Source organism: Cynoglossus semilaevis, chromosome 13, assembly GCF_000523025.1.
Source record: "Cynoglossus semilaevis isolate Cse_v1.0 chromosome 13, Cse_v1.0, whole genome shotgun sequence".
In the NCBI taxonomy this organism is placed as follows: Eukaryota; Metazoa; Chordata; class Actinopteri; order Pleuronectiformes; family Cynoglossidae; genus Cynoglossus; species Cynoglossus semilaevis.
Window position 1 is genome coordinate 20883941 of NC_024319.1, and position 19105 is coordinate 20903045.

General features: G+C 38.5%; 1 protein-coding gene across 1 annotated transcript; it reads left to right on the forward strand.

Annotated features, from left to right (window-relative positions):
• The first annotated feature begins 1133 nt into the window (after positions 1–1133).
• Positions 1134–15082, forward strand: LOC103388965 (advanced glycosylation end product-specific receptor). The gene is made up of 7 exons (XM_025061543.1): positions 1134–1292; positions 2118–2239; positions 3442–3634; positions 5914–6059; positions 8911–9055; positions 11965–12109; positions 13904–15082. The coding sequence occupies exons 1-7, from the start codon at positions 1241–1243 to the stop codon at positions 13989–13991; spliced, it is 891 nt and encodes a 296-aa protein (XP_024917311.1). The 5' UTR covers positions 1134–1240; the 3' UTR covers positions 13992–15082.
• Positions 15083–19105: the final 4023 nt, after the last annotated feature.

The window sequence follows — 19105 nt, forward strand, 5'->3', positions numbered from 1 at the left end:
ATTATCAATTTTCCTCCTTTGTATATCACAAAATGCAGAACACTATTAATTATGCATTAATGCGTTCGTTTAATTAACACTTTTGTTGCATTTTTGTCTATGGGCAGAGCCCTGCGTACTGTACATTTAAAAATATCCCAATTGTTACTCTAATACAAATTTGACACACATTTTATTACAGTATCTGAAAATACTGTGGACGTTTAAAATGCCAAATTAACCCTCAGCGCAAATGGAGGATTCAACTTCCGGTCAGAACGCAGGAAGGATTTAGCAGAAGTTTTAGCAAAAGCTCTCGACGTTTTTTAAAGGCCACAGTAAGTATATATACGGTTACTTTTCTTTCTGTTATACAGAAATGAGAAAATTAGGAATTTTAATTTATCTAAATAAATTATGATTTTTCTTCTTCGTCGTCTTCTCCATTAAATTCCCTTTGCTAAAGTTTTATAGGAAACTTTCTTTACACTCCTTTTTTATTCTTAGTTCTATGTTAATAAATACTTTATTTACCTACTAAACCTCCCATTTCCATTTGCAAAAAACATGGCTGCAGTAGAAAGAACTTCCACCATAAAGGACCGCTTTATTATTATTATTTTTTTAAAGCTACCAAAATCTTATTTTAAGCAAATACATTTATGAATAATGCGTTTGTTTAATACTTGGCCTATAGTGGCTCGGTAAACATTCTAAGATTACGATGACTAAATGTAATTATGCACCCCGTGCAGGAATGTAAGCGTCTGACAAAGTAAGTATCTTTCGGTTCATTGTTCCATGCAGCTCAGGTTAACAGCTAAAAATCAAAGGTCACAAAAAATGAAACGTAAAACATTGTCTCGTTCGACCTAAATTACCAAGCCAGGGACTTTCTGGGTTGTGTGGCAACACGTGAAGACAACAACAAATGCTGGCATTGTATGCCTGACTGCTCACAGGAACAAATGACAAGCTGGGAGTTAATTTTGTTATTGTTGGAGCAGATAGCAGCAGCAGCAGTTTTCTCTTTACTTCCCACACATTGTTGTTGATGTTCTGAACAGACTTGACGTGTTTTCTTTCTTTTCTTCTGCTTTCACTAGAACAAGACCTGACTTCCTGAAAAACAGAGAAACGAAAGCCACTCCTACACTGTCGTGTGAGATAAATAACTGGCGCATTTTCACTTCTGATCAGAAGCTGCAGCAGGCAGAATCACACACTCGTGTTCTTGGTAATTGACAGGAGAAGTTCAACTATGAAAATACTTATTGTCATCGCACTGGCTGTCCTGATTCAGGAAAACCATGGTAAATATGCTTTGACTTTAAGAAGTTTTCTCTGCTGTTCTACATGAGGGGTTTTATATTAAAAGGAGCGATCGAATAAGACCTTCAGTCTCCCTCTGATGTTTTTCTTCCTTGTTTATAGTCATACTGTTACTGTGTAACAAGGTGTTGTCTGGTTGTGGGTATTCTCATTTTTGATACTTTACTGTCAATTCTGTTAGAAAATACTTTGTCAAGGTCAGACATCTTGATGTGGACCAACCACTGATTATATCAGGTTGCAGGTAGGGTTGAGATAGAAAAGAATATATTGATCCTGATGAATGTTTCTGTAAATGCTTTAGTAATATTCTTTTAAACTCCATGTGTCTTTTCTTCATTTCAACCCATGGTTGTTGAGGACCTGCCGTCTTCATGGACATCAATGTTTTTTTTGTGACGCAGAACCTCATTTCTGTGGCTGTTGTTAACCTTTTGGCTAGAACAAAAAAAACCCCATAGCAAAACACAGATAGGGAAATGGTTTTGTAACCTACGCAATACACTGAAGGGAAGTCACATGACTAGATGTTAGTGCTTGTGTGAATCCCCAAACAAACACACCTGTGATTGTGATTTTAACATTCATGTTGAGGAGGAAATGCAAATGCAGAATATGACGGTCTAAAGAATGTGTTAAAAAAATTTCGTCTCAGTGCACACAGGGTGTGGAGCCTCAGTCTAAGCTAATGCTATCAACACAACATATCAACATTTTGGAAAAGCTTGTTTGTCACACGATACCTTGCATCAGGAGGTCATACCCGCAGAGTAAAAAAATAATCTGCAATCTTTGTCCATTTGCAGCCACTCTGGTTATCAAAGGGCCAACCAAGTCAGTGGTGGCAGGAGAGAGCGTCGAAATAGAGTGTCTGTACACAGACTCGGAGTTCAACATCAGCCAGGTCCGCTTCGAGTTCTCCTACGACGTGAGTGGATATATGAGTTCCTCTGCTGCTACACTATTGAGCCCAAAATCGTCACTGTCACTGATGCAACAGTTGTTCAAACATACAAAGTGATGTTTGTTTAAGATGCTCAATCAGTGAGAAATGAATCACATATTTTCCCCACACAAACATGCTGGATTTAGATGAACTAGCACAAATGAAATCCCTCCCTAAAGTCTAGTTGATATCAATTGCTAATTGATGATAATCCTAAAACTTCATTTAGCAAAAGACTTTGATAAATCAACCTGTTTACCTGTTTAAATTTGAAGTTTCTGGCAATGAATAAATGGCTTGTGCATTACAGGATTGCATTAGCCCACTCATTTTTTATTGATAGATAGATAGATAGATAGATAGATAGATAGATAGATTCTGTCATAAGTCAAGTACATAGTGAACAATAATTGATGATGATGCAATGGAAATGGAAACTAGGAAGTTAAGTGGGGATGCTTATCTAATGTATTAATCAACAGTCAGCTTATAAAATGAGATCAAAAAAGTCAGGCAGGGACAAAGTCCAATCAGCAATCTGGAATTGCCATGTAAACCGGAGGAACAGTTGGAGGAGCAAATGATGGTGAGAGCCAATCAGAGCTGTTAGTTTGTTAGACGTTGGGACAAAAATACAATCATAGCAAATGTTTGTCCGGGGAGTCATGTACACAAAAAAGCCACAATGAACCATTACGGCGCGAGCTAATCTTGCTAAGCTACGAACTAACTTTGTTGCAGCCTATTGTCAACAATTCAGTGCTACTATCAATCCACCCATTTTCTACCTAAGTAGAGAAAGGCAGACTTCCCTCTCTGTGGTGAGGCATATTCTCACCAGCACACACCAAACTAACACCGGATCCTGTAATGAGATTTCCCCTGCCAAGCTTTTAAAGGTGTTTTCCCATGTCTGTTAATAAAAAAAACCCCTTCCTTCTGTAAACATGCCTGTCGTCGTGACATTGTACTATTTTAATATGGTTTTCCCATGTCTGTTAATAAAAAAAAACCCTTCCTTCTGTAAACATGCCTGTCATCGTGACAATGTACTATTTTAATATTGTTAAGATGTTAAGATAACATTTCCCTAGGTTGGCCCAGGTCAAACTGAGGAGAATTAATCTGTGAACATCAGATCATTTTCTTTCTCTTCTCTTTTTTTTTTTTTTTTTTTTTTTTAGGAGGGCTCCATTTGGTTTGAGGTGTATGAAAGATCTACGTTTTGCGCCCTTGTGGTTTATCGGACATCTGAACGTTTGGTCCTGCGCCTCAGAGCATACTCCTACCGTATGTCTATGTATCGCTGTGTGTCTGAAGCTGAAAATGTGACAGCGCCAAACAACGCCTCTGAACCGTGGGCCCTCAAAGTGGAATGTGAGTGTTGCCTGGGTTGATAATGGGGCACTGTTTGGGAGCCACCTGCTGGGAGTCTGTAGAAATGACGACTCCTTTATTCCTTTTGCCACCTTTTCAGATTGGTATATGTCTATACGGTGGGTCTTCGAGATTACATTTTCCCCATTAAAAAGAACTAAAACCAATTAATTAAAAGGAAGTTAAGGGCCTGGTAATATTTATTTGTTTTTCTGTACAAACCACTGTACCATTTGCTGGCACCATGCATTCCGCATACAATCCTCTGATTATTAGAATAGATTCATAAAATGAGCTTCAATGTTGCCATCTAGTGACTTCCACATTTATATACAGCCGTTTTTCCCCAAAACTATTTTTAAGTCACACATAATTTGGCGAAACCCAGGCTTTCTTAGAGATATTACATAACTATGCCAATATCGGGCAGATAATATCGGACATCCCTAGTCTATATATGTTTACTCTTAATGTAAAAACATGCCGCTAAAAACTAGTTTTACTTTTTAAGCATAGACCAAACCCCTAAATGTTCATCTTCAGTGCAGGTGAGAAACAACATACATCCCCAAACCTTACTTTAAGACTTGCTAAGAGCTATGGATGGACAGTGGAAGGTGTAAATTAGGTGTAGATCCAGTGTGAACAGCGTATTAATGACCATAACAACGCTGCATTTCTCCCGGCACAGTTTACTGCGTGATGAATGCCGCGTGAAAATGCATCCAAGGCATGGCGAGTGATATTTTCTGTGTCCTCCATCTCCTCACTGGCGGTCAAATCGACAGATAGTAATGCTGTTCAATCGGCCCCCTCAGACTTGTGCATCTGTGTTTGTGTGCGAGGGGCGTGATCGATAAGAGACAATAGATTAAAAAGGACAGAAGAACTAAACTGGACAGTGGAGGGGAGAAGCCAAGAGTCGGGTGGATGAGGAGCATTTATTGAGATGGAAGAGAAAAGGAGCCATTATTCACCACAGTGCCTCTCTAAAGACTCTGATGAGATGAAGCCTATTATCATTGCTATTGATTGCCCAGAACGGCCTGTGCCGCTGGGGGCATTCCTAGTTGAGCCTGTACAGTACAGTACATTTAAATAACCTCAACAGATGTAAAGTTTAGGCCACCCGCCAACACCGCAAACATGCCGTGCATTACTCATTTTTATGAAGTACTTGGTAGGTATATTTCAGTGTGAATGGTTGTAAAGGAACAGTGAGATGAATTGACCCAGCATGTCACTGAAAAACCCAGAAGAAGAAGCAGTTACCTGTGATTACTGAAGCATTTGACACAGGAGTTTTATACAAAAAAAGAAGACATTTTTCGAACATCTTATTCAAATGATAGTACTTACAGTAAAGGAATATGACTGTTTTTTTTTTTTTTGCAATGAAGTAAATTCAGCCAGTACCAAATGGCCTACGAACCGGCACCTGGTACATGAACCGAGGGTTGGGAACCCCCTGGTCACATGGTAGCCCCCGTGGACTGCCTAATCGAATTAGTCAACAAGAGGATCAAACATTGTACTGTTACTGTGCTTTTGGAATCGATTCAAATGGGTGCAATGGCGATGGTAAGAAGAGTGTCTGCTAGTGCATGTCCCAGGTCTAGTTATTATTATATTATATATATTTTTCAGGAAGACTGTGTCAAACAAGTAGCTCTTTGTATTACCGAGTGCCCTTGAAGTAGCTCTGAGCATCAGAAAGGTTGGTGACCCCTGATACAGTACATGTAGCAAACTACAGCTCATTCTTGTGTGAGGGTAGACGGAAAAATCACAAGATTCCTACGAAAACAAACTCAGTGTTGTTTTTGTACTACCCTGTGACATATTTTTCAAGGGTGAACCATTCGCCCTTGGTGATAGCGTACCAAGCAAAGTTCAGTGGAAGCATTGTCTTGTGATAAGCCAACTCCCTTCTCAGCTCAACTCAGGCTGTTACAGACTATTTTGGATTCTCACGGCAAAATGGGACAAAGTGCGTGACATTTCACCTCGAAGGCACGCATACTTGGCCTGTACTGCTGCAGGAAGCTCTCGAAACTGAAGAGGAGACATGATGGTGGCAGCACCGCGGGTGGCAGCTCCCTGTTATTGTGGGGGAAATGGGCTAATCGGCATTGGTGCATCCGCCATCACCCGATCGTTTTGAGTTATCGCATGCTGGTTTCTACCACATATGGAAGGACAACACTAAAAAAAAAAAAAACATGTCATTACTTGTAATTTGAGTTTAGTTTTTTTGTTAAGTCTCTCTTTCGTTCCAGTCATGTCCGACTTGACCCTATCGAAGGAAGGCTACACCAAGTACCTGGGCATCCCAAAGGAGCTGAGCGTGCGTCCTGGTGACGATGTGGTCCTTACGTGTTCCGCCCGTTCATCAGAGGAGCCAAGCTACTTTTGGAACAAGGAGGTGAGACACTGTTAGTGCAGAGCACAGTTGGTGTCTTCATTATGCTGTTAGTCCAAAACCCAATTCTCCTTTTTTTTAAAATATTTTATTCCCTCGTTTTCTCGCCTCTCTTTGAATTGTTGAAGCATTCTCTTGGCTCTCCATTCTCTCCTTTAATAAACACCCTGCTGACTTCTTTGAGCCATTCATTTCCTGCTGTCCTGTCCCTGCTTTCCCTTTCTGCTCTACAGTTGAAGCACCAGGGTGACAAAGACTCTAGCTAGAGACCGAAGCTCACCTGTTTGGTGTTTGGGGGATTAATAGTTTAATGCAGTCCAGACAAAGGCCATTCAGCCTGAGAACAATCATGGAGAAAGATTTGTAATGATTCTTTTTGTGTTCGGTTAACCAGCAGTTTAATTATTCAGCTCTGCTGTCCTCCGAGCAAATTAAGCGTTGCCTAAGGAAAACTAAGACATCTTGGTTTAAGATTGTACTGTGATAATACTAAAAATATAAAAACAAGAGAACTGCTACACTAACATAGATAGTGTAACTGTGAGGACATCATGGTAACAGGCAGAACCCCCCCCCCCCCCCCGCTACATTTACTCCGTTGTTCTGATACAAACTTGGCCCATGGGCAGGTATTTGCACCTGTTAAAGGGTGAGGGCAACTTCTGGTACAGTATGTAGGTATAAAAACTGCAGGAGATTCTTTGTACTGCTGGAAGAGAGCAAATTTACACAGCTTTACAGGAAGGAAATGTTTTATTCATTCACCTCTATCCCTCAGTTCTTTTCTGGGTTGCAAGGGAAGCTGGAATCAATCCCAGGCAAGGTCAGGGTACATCCTTACCAGGGGTCACCAAGATTTTTGAAACTGAGAGATACTTCAAGGACACTTAATAATACAAAGAGCTACTTGTTTTGATACAGACTTCCAGAACAATGTAATAATAACTAGTTCTGGGACATACAATAGTAGACACTCTTCTTACCATCGTCATGATCAAACAGCTTCGTTCAGCCGGGGGCGCTAGAGCAGCCTCAGGAAATTGGAGGGAAAATAAGGAGGACAAAAATCGAATTTATATTATTTATTAGTAAATATTATTTTTTTAAATTATTATATTATATTTTATTATTGGATAGTCAATAAAAGTAAGAAAATACATTGTAAAATTCCTTACATATTTTTCTAGCACTGTAGGTTTGCAGAGACAGTTAGTTAGAGCTACTCCAGTACAACATGCATGTATGCAGCGTGAGTGTCTCTTGTCTACCTAACTTCCTGTATTTCTCTGGCTTTATGTCATCGTTATTTTGACGGAGAGCAACAGTTGTTCTGAGCATGAGTGACAGGTCAGTTACCTGGAATCATTACCACACCGGCACCGGTGATTTACTTGTCACCACATCCCCTGACAAATTTACATAAGTCAGGAAACCTTTGAAAAGCAGAGTGACATTTCCGAGGCAGCGGGCTGTTTGATGGGAGTGTGTTTCCGCCTGTTTGGAGAGAATAGATACAGTGCAGGATCCGGTGTCAAAACATACAATTTTGACAGACAAGGACACATTGGCCTCTGGTAATGACAGCAAATACAGGCCACCACATGGGAAGCCAGCACATTCAAAATCCGTTTTTTTTTTTTTTTTTTTTTGCCAAACCTGTCCTTTATAAGAAATCCTCTTAATTCAGATCCATTCAAATTGAAATGGTCTTTTCTTGGCAGACACTGTAGCTCTCAGGAGCCAACTCATTTGCACAGTGTAATGTCTTTTTTTTTTGCATTCTGTTCTTCATTTTGTTTGTTTTCTAATCCTTGTGTTTGTCCTATTATTTGTTTCCTGCCAAAGTCAGCCTGGTCCACTCACAGTGCTGCTGTTTTGGTACAAGCTCCTTCCATCTCCTTCCCCTCGCCATTTTGCTATGTGTTGTTGTGGCATGATCTAGGTTATTGACTTGTGTTGGTTTTTGTTTGTTTATTAGCATCACAGTCCAGGTAATCAACAGCCTTAAAGCATATTAATCTCTCTTTCTGCCATTGTCTCACCAACAACGTCAATGAGAATGACATTTTACCAACCGACTGTATTAACTAAGACCGTCATTGCCAAGCACAGCCCAGGAAGTAGATGACGGCTGCTTCCAAAAGAAACTAAGGTGACATCATAAGCTGACGTTGAGCATCAAATTTTCACCTCAGCGGTAACTTTGGCAGCTGGTGGACTCAAACCTGAAACCTTCCAGACCCAAGTCCGCTTCCTTAACCACTAAGCCACATTTCCTGACTTCTGATAAACGTCCGGGGGTTTTTACTTTCAATATGGACATCTGCAGTGAATGAAAGCTTACAGATCCAGATCAATGTATCCATCTGTATATTTACAGAACAGATCTTAAAAGTATCACCTTGTTTTTATGAACTATTTTTTTATTTATAGAGAAAACAGGATGCAATGTTTCTAAATCGTTTCGGGCCCTCTGACCAGTCATTACATTTTCCCTTTTTATTTTTATAATGTATATTGCCTCCGGTCTTTGTTGCGCTTAAAAAAAACATCTGTATATTGCCTCCGGTCTTTGTTGCGCTATCTTAAAAAAAAACCCATCATTTTACTTTACTTCACACTTGTCAAAAATAACAGACATGCCGTTTTACTTTCCTCTATCTCCTCTTTTACCAGTCCTTGTTTTTTTTTTCATCCATCTCTCATTTGATGTCAGTGGCATGACATTTCAACCAATTTGTCTCAATGATCACCAGGCAGCCCAGTGAAGGAAAACATTGCTCCTACTAGTGGCTCTTATTTATATTGGTTTAACTGTCCCTTTCTGTCATTTATCTCTCTTATTGTACGTCAGGGCAGCGACTGGAACCTCCCTTCAGCAACAATGATGTTGAGGAAAGTGAGCAAGGCAGACGAAGGACAATACAGTTGCACGGCCCAGCATCCTCTCGTTGAGTCTCTGAGCAAAAAATCCTCCGTCAAAATTATTGTGCTGGAAGGTAAGATTTTGAATTCTTGCCAAATATTTGTTGTCACACATATAACATGTTATTACATATCTTTATTATTATTATTATTATTATTATTATTATTATTATTATTATTATTATTATTATTATTATTATTATTATTATTATTATTATTATTATTATTATTATTATTATTATTATTATTATTATTATTATTATTATTATTATTATTATTATTATTATTATTATTATCATTATTATTATTATTATGGGTAATGGAGAGGTACATAAGACAGGAGTCCATTGCAGAAATTTGAGTGGTGGTATTGAATCCGGAAACAGTCAAACAAAAACATGTTCCAAAAAAAGGACAAGGGTCATTTCCAAGAAATGCTAGTGAGGTTAAGGCTAAGGAGTCAAAAATGTGGTTTAAACAAAGTAAAAGGTCAAACATGCGACAACTGACACAAGACTGGAGATTGTTCTGGTTCTGAGTTTACTGGAAGTACAGTTAAGGAAAGGAAAGAAAAAGCACAGGCTTATTTGTTCAGAAAAGGTATGAGTCAACAAAACAGATCCGGAGGATTAGGCAATGATTGTTGTGAGAAACAAGGGAGGCAGAGACAAGTGCAACATGTGTGGACACAGAAAGTCAGGAAGTGAATACCTGGGTAGGGCACAAGAGATGGGACTAACTGCTTAGAACGTTTTCAATCAATTTTTAATTTAATTTAATGCTTGCATTTCACGGGAGCACACAGACACAAGAGATGGGACTAACTGCTTAGAATATTTTCAATCAGCATCGATTTAATGCGCAATTTTGAATTTAATTTAATGCTTGCATTTCTATCTATCTATCCATCTATCTATCTATCTATCTGTCTGTCTGTCTGTCTGTCTGTCTGTCTGTCCATCCATCCATCCATCCATCTATCTATCTGTCCATCCATCCGTCCATCCATCCGTCCGTCCATCCATCCATCCATCCATCCATCCATCATCCATCCATCTATCCATCCATCTATCTATCTGTCCATCCATCCGTCCATCCATCCGTCCGTCCATCCATCCATCCATCCATCCATCCATCTATCCATCCATCCATCTATCCATCATCTATCTATCTATCTATCTATCATCCATCCATCCATCCATCCATCCATCATCCATCCATCATCAATCTATCTATCTATCTAAAAAGACATTAGGCATGTGCTTTGACATGTGATGCATTTATGGTAAAGAAACACTCAGATCGTTCCTCCTCTGTGCCCCATTTGTCTGACTGTGTATGGCAAACCAACCTTCTTTCTTTTTCTCTCTCAACACAAGAATGTTGCAGTTGAGCACACGCAAGACTTATTTCATTACAAGGTTAGGTAGCTAATCTAATTTATTGCTCTTCATCAATTTTCATTATCTTTTTCAGTGACCTGTAAGATGACTGCTTTGTTAATGCAATGTAGCTTTCAAACACCCCCCCCCTTTCACCCGGCAATATTCATAAGCCTTGTGATTTCAATCACCGAAATTACACCAGCTCAAAAAGAAAAATGCAATTAAGCCAATGCGTGGTATTTATTATGCTAAAGTTGTTTCATTACTGCTGCAATTGACTCATTGGTCAACAGGCTCCACCACTGCCTCCACAGTCTTCTCTGGAGCACGTGTACTAATTAAAATGGCAATAATTTCCAGATGCTGAAACGTAATGTTTGTTCACCCTTGAATATCTGGCGAGCAAACGTTGCTCAGTTTGTCACTTCTGATACTCTGAGAGTCTGCTCGGAAACAGCACAAACAGTTTTATCTCTACACACACACGCATAGACTACACCTACTGCAAAACACCTCAAGGGAAGAGTAATAACGTAATCTTTAATCATGTGTTTTGTGTGTTATGGTTTTGTGTAATATATATATTTTTTTGTTGATTTGTTTTTGTTCTTATAGTTATATTTTGGTATTCATATATCTTGATTATGTAATTTTTTGTGTAATTTCCTTATAATTGTTGTCATTATTATTATGGACGATATTATTTATAATCATTTATATGTGCTGTGAGTTGCAACCACGTACTTAATGGTCGGTAGCAAAGACTCACATTGTAAATGTAACCATTTTGGCACAAATAAGGGACTATTATGATTATGATTATTATTATTATTAATATCATTATTATTATTATTATTGTTATTATTATCATCATTATTCTGCTTATTCTTATTCTTATTATTATTATTAATATCATTTTTATTATATTTCATGGTATGACATTTTATCGTCAACCATAGTGGGAGGCCTCTGTATAGTTAACTGTGCAAAACGTAACAAAACAAACACTTTATTTGAGGATGGGTGCAACCCCAATCAAAGGATTGAATTTCAATGAAACTCTAATAACAAAGTGCTAGGCTGCGCTGCGATTGGTCAGCCATTGTGATCGGTTCCATTGACATAGTTTATAGTCCAGCACTGTTCACAGAGCCAAATCCATGTGTGTAGTGGCAGTTTCAGTTGTTCCGTTAAACATCATTGATATTGAAGTCACTTCTAATTGTAGGAAAACCTCAAAAGAAACCCCAAACATTATTAATGTTAAGACAAAGATGTAAGACAACATCATTTCAATGAAAAAAATTAAAACAAGGGGGCACAACCCAAACGTTGCCTTATCTATATTCACAAGGTGTCCCTTTGAGGAATTACGTGTCAGAATTATCACATGATCAAAGACAGACAAGTTGAAGATTGGGAAGATTGTCAAAAACTGAAGATGTCTGAACTCCAGACATCTCCCCTCTTCATCCTCCAGCAAACAGAAAGCTCTGATGAAACGCCCCGAGGCAGGAAGAAGCAGACTGTTAGTTCAGCCGATTTCGCATTCCATGTGATGCATGTGTTCCTTCATGTCCAACTCATCTGTCCCGCAGAGGACGCCCCCTGGTACCAGTCCACCGATGGCCGTCTCATTCTGATGACCTCAGCGTCTGTGGCGGCTCTCCTGGTCCTCCTTCTGTCCATGACTGTGTTTCTTTGCCGCAGGGCCAAGCGAGCCAGGACCATCAAAGGACCCATGTAAGAAACCACAGCCTCGGTGTTTGTGTGTGTCTTCGCTATAGACCAACTCTTTCCTTATTCATTGAGACCCTTGTCTTTAATCACTTTTCAATGCCTGCGACCGAAAGTATGGGCGTGGGTTAGATCGGGGTTGTTAAACGTAAGGCCTGCGGGCCAAAACCGGGTGACCCGATTGATGAATTTGGAAAGTTGAAAAAAAAAATGCACAAACACTTCAAGTTCATGAATATTTTCATATTTTCATGATATACTTCTAATGTGCCTGTATTGGAGTATTTCAAGTGCACGTTTTGAGGGGAAGGTCATATTTAGTGGTTTGCATTGATTTATGTGTTCAAACGCACAAAAAATTAAGATAAAATCAGGGGAGTAAAGTCGCAAGTTTGAGAATAAAGTCGTATTGTTATGAGAAAAAGGTCGTGAATTAAGAGACTCGTGTTGTAAATCTAAGTAAATTAAAATCACAAATCCATGACGATGAAGTCGTAATAGCAGTCTTCGCGCGAACCTCATTAAAACCACCTGTTTACCTTGGTGAATAACAGAAGTTTTTGATTTCGTACGATTGAAAAATCTCTCCACAACTGTTTATCCTGATGCTTATTAGCGTACGATGTGAGGCTGATGACCCACGACAACTAACTTTAAAAGATGCTCATTTTCCAATACAACATTTTCCAATCTGACAGAGCATGGTTAACGCGGTGCGCTCACCTTCTCCAAAGAACATCACATTTACTCTCGGGAATTCAATCTCGCAGATTTATGACTTTATTCCCGTACATTTATTACGTTTTTGTCGTAACGTTGTAAATTTTTTCCCCACAAATTTACGACTTTTTTTTTTTTTTTTACTCGTAACGTTACGACTTTATTCTCATAAATGTACGGCTTTGATCTGATAAATTCTGTTTTATTATTTTGGACATCGACAGGTCCAATCTGACTGGACTGTGTTACTTTACTGACTACATGCCAGACGCTCTCTGATCATTGGACACGATCGTGTCATATTAGCACCAAGCCAAGGTTCACTTGGCTGCCAGTACATAAGTCACAGTAAGGGCAACAATAAGTCCTCGCAAGTCCCATCGATTAGGTGGATTAACAGCAGCTAATGTGCACAAGTGGGATAAAATGTAAACACGATATAATCTTAGTTGACATTTTTTAGTTTACTGGATTTTAGTCTTTTAATTCCTCAACAGTGGGCAAAAAAATAAAATAAAAACAATGGTACAAAAATGTTGGGTTTTTTTGTGTTGCATTCACAGGATAGCAATGGTTTAGCTGTACTTACTTTGTGCTGTATACAAACGACTAGAAGCATATAATGATCCTGAAAAAAAAATCCACTTTATTATATCAACATAAAAACTTTCTACTCAACAGATAACCAATAACCAGTAACAAATTAACTTAACAAACTGTACAGTATTTACATGGAACAGAGCTTGTTTTTTTGTTGTTGTTGTTGTTGTTGTTGTTTTTTAATTATGAGTGTGGTGGTAAAGGATGAATATATATCCCACACATATGCAATTTAAAAAATATATGTTCAGACTCAGTTTTAATCATTTGAGTAGTATGTGTATTACATAATTTTTTTTTTTTTTTTATGTCATGTTTGAGACATGCCATTTTCACGCAGAGCTATTAAGACCCAGCCAAGGGAAAAACCGAGATCCCGGCATGGAGATGTTTGCTTTCAAATCAGCCACTTGAACACTGTTACACATTGGTTAATATCTTATTGATCATTATTCTCTGTCCGTCCTTCTCCCTCCTCAGAGATGACCACTCTCAGAAGAAGCCTATCTACAAAAGCAGTTCAGAGAGCCTGCCTTCTTCCTGCGAAGACAAACACCCCCTGGTGTGACTGGGTAAGCAGATGGAAGAATAAGCCCGTCTACAAAGTCCAGAAAATGAGGAGACAGTTGAAGAAAAATCAAAATTGTGTCATGGATATTTGTGGAATTTAGGGAGGACAAAATCATAATAAAATAACCATTTGGATACGACAACAGCTGGGGAAATAATTACTTCAGAGACGTACCAGCTGCTCGGCTTGTAGACTCAAACGTAGGCAATTTTATCTTCATTTACGCTGCGGCAGAGCAAATGGTGAAAGGAGACGGCGGTGAGGTAGGGGTTCTTATTTCCTGTAAGAACTAGAAAGAGACTGGCTTTGGCATTTCCGCTGCAAAATAATTGCTCTGCTTTGTATTTTCAATCAACAGAATAGGGTGATTTTTTTTTTTTTTTCTTTAGATGAAGTTTCTTATTTTCATCGAACAGGGGTGTCAAACATACGGCTCGTGGGCAAAAACTGGCCCGCTAGGGTCTTCAATCCGGCCTGCTTGATGAATTTTGGAAAGAAAAAAAAAATAGATATATATTACAAAATATATTTTGTAAAATTATATTTAATTAAATATGAATAAATCATAATAGTATCTGATATATGGTTACTGCATTAAAACAAAGGGGAAAAACATGGACTTAACTTCACTTGTTATTAATAGTTAACTATGTTATAATTGTACTGGTCCGGCCCACTTGGCATCTAATTAGGTTGTATGCGGCCCGTGAACCAAAATTAATTTGACACCCCAGTTCTAGAATCATAATATCATAATGTCATATCATTCAGTTTATTTTGGAATTCTGTATTAATTACGACTTTACTCTTGTATGTTACACATACCACTGATTTATTACAACTATAAAGATACAAATTACATTGTAAAGGCTGACATGCAGTTTTGATTTGCACTATTTTTGTTTTCTTTGTTCTTGTATCAGTTTGTTTATGACTTCCTGTTTCTGTCTGTCGTGGGTTTCTGTCGTTCCAAGAGGTTGCTGGGTTGGTAGATTGTTTAGAGATTATAAAAAAAAAACATGCAAGTAATGTTTTGAATGCACTTTCTTAATCTAAACTATAATTCAATAAACATTTTTTTGAGTGTTTGTGTGTTACGTTGTACCTATTATTATTATTATTATTTATTTCTTCATTTATTATTAATTATTATAATAGAAGTCCAACATATATAGAATAAAACCCTCTTAGTTTCAAATTCTCCAGGTTGATGAAGATGATGATAATGGTCTTAAAACTCCTTAAAAAAAGTTTTAAAAATGTACAAAAACTTACATTTAAAAAGAAAAACAACAACCAGAAAAACAAAAATGTTTTCAGTGACAAAACGGTGTAGTCAAGAGATACGGGTAAATTGATAAAACAGCGTAAAATGAGAAAAGGGTTTTTCACAACGTCGAAGATTTAGAGCAGTGCCAGTAAAATGATCAGGCTGTGAGACCCACAGGATTTTATGAAGCACATGAAATTTAACTTAGAAAGTATTCCAATAATAAAACATGTCACTTTCTACTTCTGGGTGATTTGCACAAAATAATCTCGCATCCTTCTATCCATCTTGTATTGCTTTATGATGCTCAGGTCTAGGGGCCTGTTTAAAGACACAGAGCGCACCTTAAAAAGCTGCTATCATCGGGTCACATAATTATACTTGAAATGAAAATTACAAATCCAACCTGGTGATCTTGCTGTCGAAGCCGGTGTATATGGTATCACTTTGTAGAAGTTTACAGTACATGCAGATCAGACGATAAAATACCAACTACACACGTGAAATAAAACCACACCACTGATTACTTCCCACAAAAAAATCTGTCACCCCAGACAGGCGTCTTAAAAATGAATATGTATGTATTTTCAATGGCTGTTTGAAAGAAACACATCCAAGAGATCCAGCTGGACATCTAGGTTAGAGGTCCCAAACCTTTTTTGTACCAAGGCCTGGTATGTCAGCATCATTAAAATGTTCAAACCTCTTCTAGACTTTCTTCTGTTAGTATCAGAGTCTGAATGACCTGTTGTTTTGAAACATTGTCAGATTATCTTTGAATGAAAAAAGTAAAGGGATATGACTGAAAATTAGTAAAACTGTGTCCCACTGTAGGCCAATACCAAATGACCTACGAGCCGGCACCCGGTACATGGACCAGAGGTTGAGGACCCCCTGGTCACCTAGTAGCCCCCATGGACTACCTAAGGTACCTGTGGGGTATTTTTTAAAAATAAAACGAGTCAACAAGAGGGTCAAACATCATACGGTTATTGTGCTTTTTGAATCAGTTCCACTTGTAACGATATTCAAATGGGTGCAATGACGATGATAAGAAGAGTGTCTACTATTGTTGGTCCCAGAACTGATTATTATAACATTGTTCGGGACGTCTGTATCAAACAAGTAGCTCTTTGTATTATTAAGTATCCTTGAAGTAGCTCTCAGTTTCAGAAAGGTTGGTGACCCCCCTGGTGTATAGACCACGTGGACCCTGGTTAAAAGAACAAAACAAATACAGTCGTCGTTGTTGTGTAGGTTACAACTAAACAGGTGATCCTGCGCATGAACTGCTTAACTTTCCCAACTACGAAAATAAAAATAGAGAAACTGTGAGGTCTGTCTGTCACCCTTCCCCCTCTGCTGTCTCTGCTGTGTAATCAGTGTCATCACACTCACCTGCGTCCTGTCATTACCTGGTCGTTAGTCTCACTAATGTGTCACCTGGGTATATACAGTACACCGCTCTCCCTCACTCTGTCCTGGTTGGGTTGTTGTTCTTGTTCCTGTCTGGTCCTGTTCCACCGACCACAAATTGAAGTGTTTTGAATAAACCTTCTGCACTAGATCAACGTCTCTCCCTTGTCAGCTCCTTAAAACGGTTGGCCTTATATGTAAAGACAGAGTGGATTCCCTACAGATTGTGCCTTTGTTAGATCCAGTCTCTTCCCTCATTAAAAAAAAATCATCATCTCAGTCTCTATACCCGTTCATCTTTTTAATTTTCTTTTTGGTCGCCGTGTAATCCCTGCAACTAGACAACAGCGCCATCACTTATTCCCATAATGTGCTCATAATGCTGAGAATTTCATTACCCTTGTCCGTGAAAGTTATACGTCGGGTTTTATGCAGTGTTTATTAATATGTGTGGTTAACCGCAGGCCATAGTTAATAATGGGCGAAATGGCAGTTCAACACTGACACTCTATTAACAAGTGCACGCGCTACAGAGCACAACCAGAAAAATGTTATTAAAGGAATTATTCAAAACCCTTGCGTGAATTTTATTTTCTGAAACTATCCTTTGTGGACCGTTTAAAAACGCACTTTCTCATATTTCACATTTACAGACTTTGATATGTCCCATAAGTACGCAATGAAGGGGGAGAAAAAAAGACACAAAACAAATAATGTATTTAAATATTAACTGTTGTGCTTTATTTTTAAAAAAAGTAAATATACAGTGTTTTTTGGCTTTAAAAATATGGTTTCTCGTTTTGCAATTCAATCGCTAGTAGCTGTGTTTACCTAGAAGAGATCGTACGCAACATACTATTGGCTAATACAATACGTACACGCTGTACTGTTGGCTAATTGAGCATGCGCTTCTGTTCCTCACGCTGATTGGCTCATGCATCGTTGCGTCTCTCCTTGTTCGCGCTCGTTCACGTCGCTCTGCGTCGCCATTACACAATTCTACTGTGTATATAATTGCGTGGAAAAGAGTAATACAGTCTCGGGATGGTTGATAATACTGTGGAGGAGGTTCGTAAAGGGTAAATATATACGGAAATGATAAAATAACTATCCCGCCTCTACTTCGCGATTTTTCCAATTTCGCGGTGGAACGCAATTACCGCGGTAGCGGTGGGTCTTGGAACGCAATTACCGCGGTAGGAGAGGGATTACTGTATTGAAGTGCTGTATGTGAAATGGCAGTTTGCAACATTTTGTTATGGTCTTTCAGTCAGTCATGAGTGAAAAAGCTAGGTTCTCCAAAGTTGACCAAAAAGAACCAGATAAAGTACCAAGAGTCTCACACAGAGGAGCTGTCCCGAGCTGTCGGGGAGATGGAGAGAAGTGTAGTTTACAGTGGCATTTCTGACCTTGACAGTGCTCTCGGATAAAGCAACGGGCAAATGCTCAGGGTGTTGCGGAATTGTGGAGAGAATTCAGAGCAGGAAAATGTCAGTCACAGCTGTGAAAATGCCACAGAGTAGAAAGAAAACAGAAAAACCTTGGACTAGGAACCAGGAAATGTCTAAAATATTGAAGGAAAAAAAGAGAGAAAAGAATCTCCAGTTAGTTATTAGTTAAGAATTCTCGGTACGACACGAAATGATTTGGTCGCGACCAATATTAATAAATTAGCAATGCAAAAAAAAACAAAAAAAAAACAAACCAGCATTTAATTTGTCAAAAATGCGAATGTTACTTTTAAAACTAAAACATTTCAGCATGTCCCAGCTCATATAGTTTGCAATAAAATAAATTAAACGACTAATCACTCTATTTCTATGGAGAAGTTTGCGAATCAGCATATTTAATACCTATACTACATTTTAAAGAGGTGTCCAAACCCCTGGTGCGGAGACCAGTGTCAGTCCGTAGCTCATTTGGTACCAGGCCATGGGACACAGTAAAAAATGTACTTACTATTTTTTGCAGCGATAGATAGATAGATAAATAGATGGATGGATGGATAGATAGATAGAACAAAATGGTGTCACTTTAATCAATGGGACATCATTTTGTTTTTTTTTTGTCTTTCTGTCCTACCGGCTTTGATTTGCAGCATATTGTCCCTGTCTTTGTTTAACCAGAGCCATTTTCAATAAAATGCCACTCGCAGCTACTAGACCTGACTCTCTACTGATGAAATAAACTGGTATCCTTGATAAGCTCTGTGCTGACCTCGGTTTTCACTTTGCAGAAAAATCACTACCCATGGCTCACCTTCCCTTTCCTGGTAGTATTAGACACCACCACTTAGTGGGGGCAAAAAAAAAAGAAAATCCTCGTATTGAAAAGTAAGGTCCAGACCTGAGCGAAGACACAAATGCACAGCTAACAGACGGTAACTGTTCAAAAGGTTGTATTTATAAATGTCATTTCTGAATAG

Bases quoted from the DNA above. Each gene is read 5' to 3' on its own strand.
- LOC103388965 (XM_025061543.1), top strand. From the start codon at position 1,241: ATGAAAATACTTATTGTCATCGCACTGGCTGTCCTGATTCAGGAAAAC. The intron at 3,635-5,913 runs GTGAGTGTTGCC...CTTTCGTTCCAG, and splicing joins GTGGGCCCTCAAAGTGGAAT to TCATGTCCGACTTGACCCTA. The intron at 6,060-8,910 runs GTGAGACACTGT...ATTGTACGTCAG, and splicing joins GCTACTTTTGGAACAAGGAG to GGCAGCGACTGGAACCTCCC.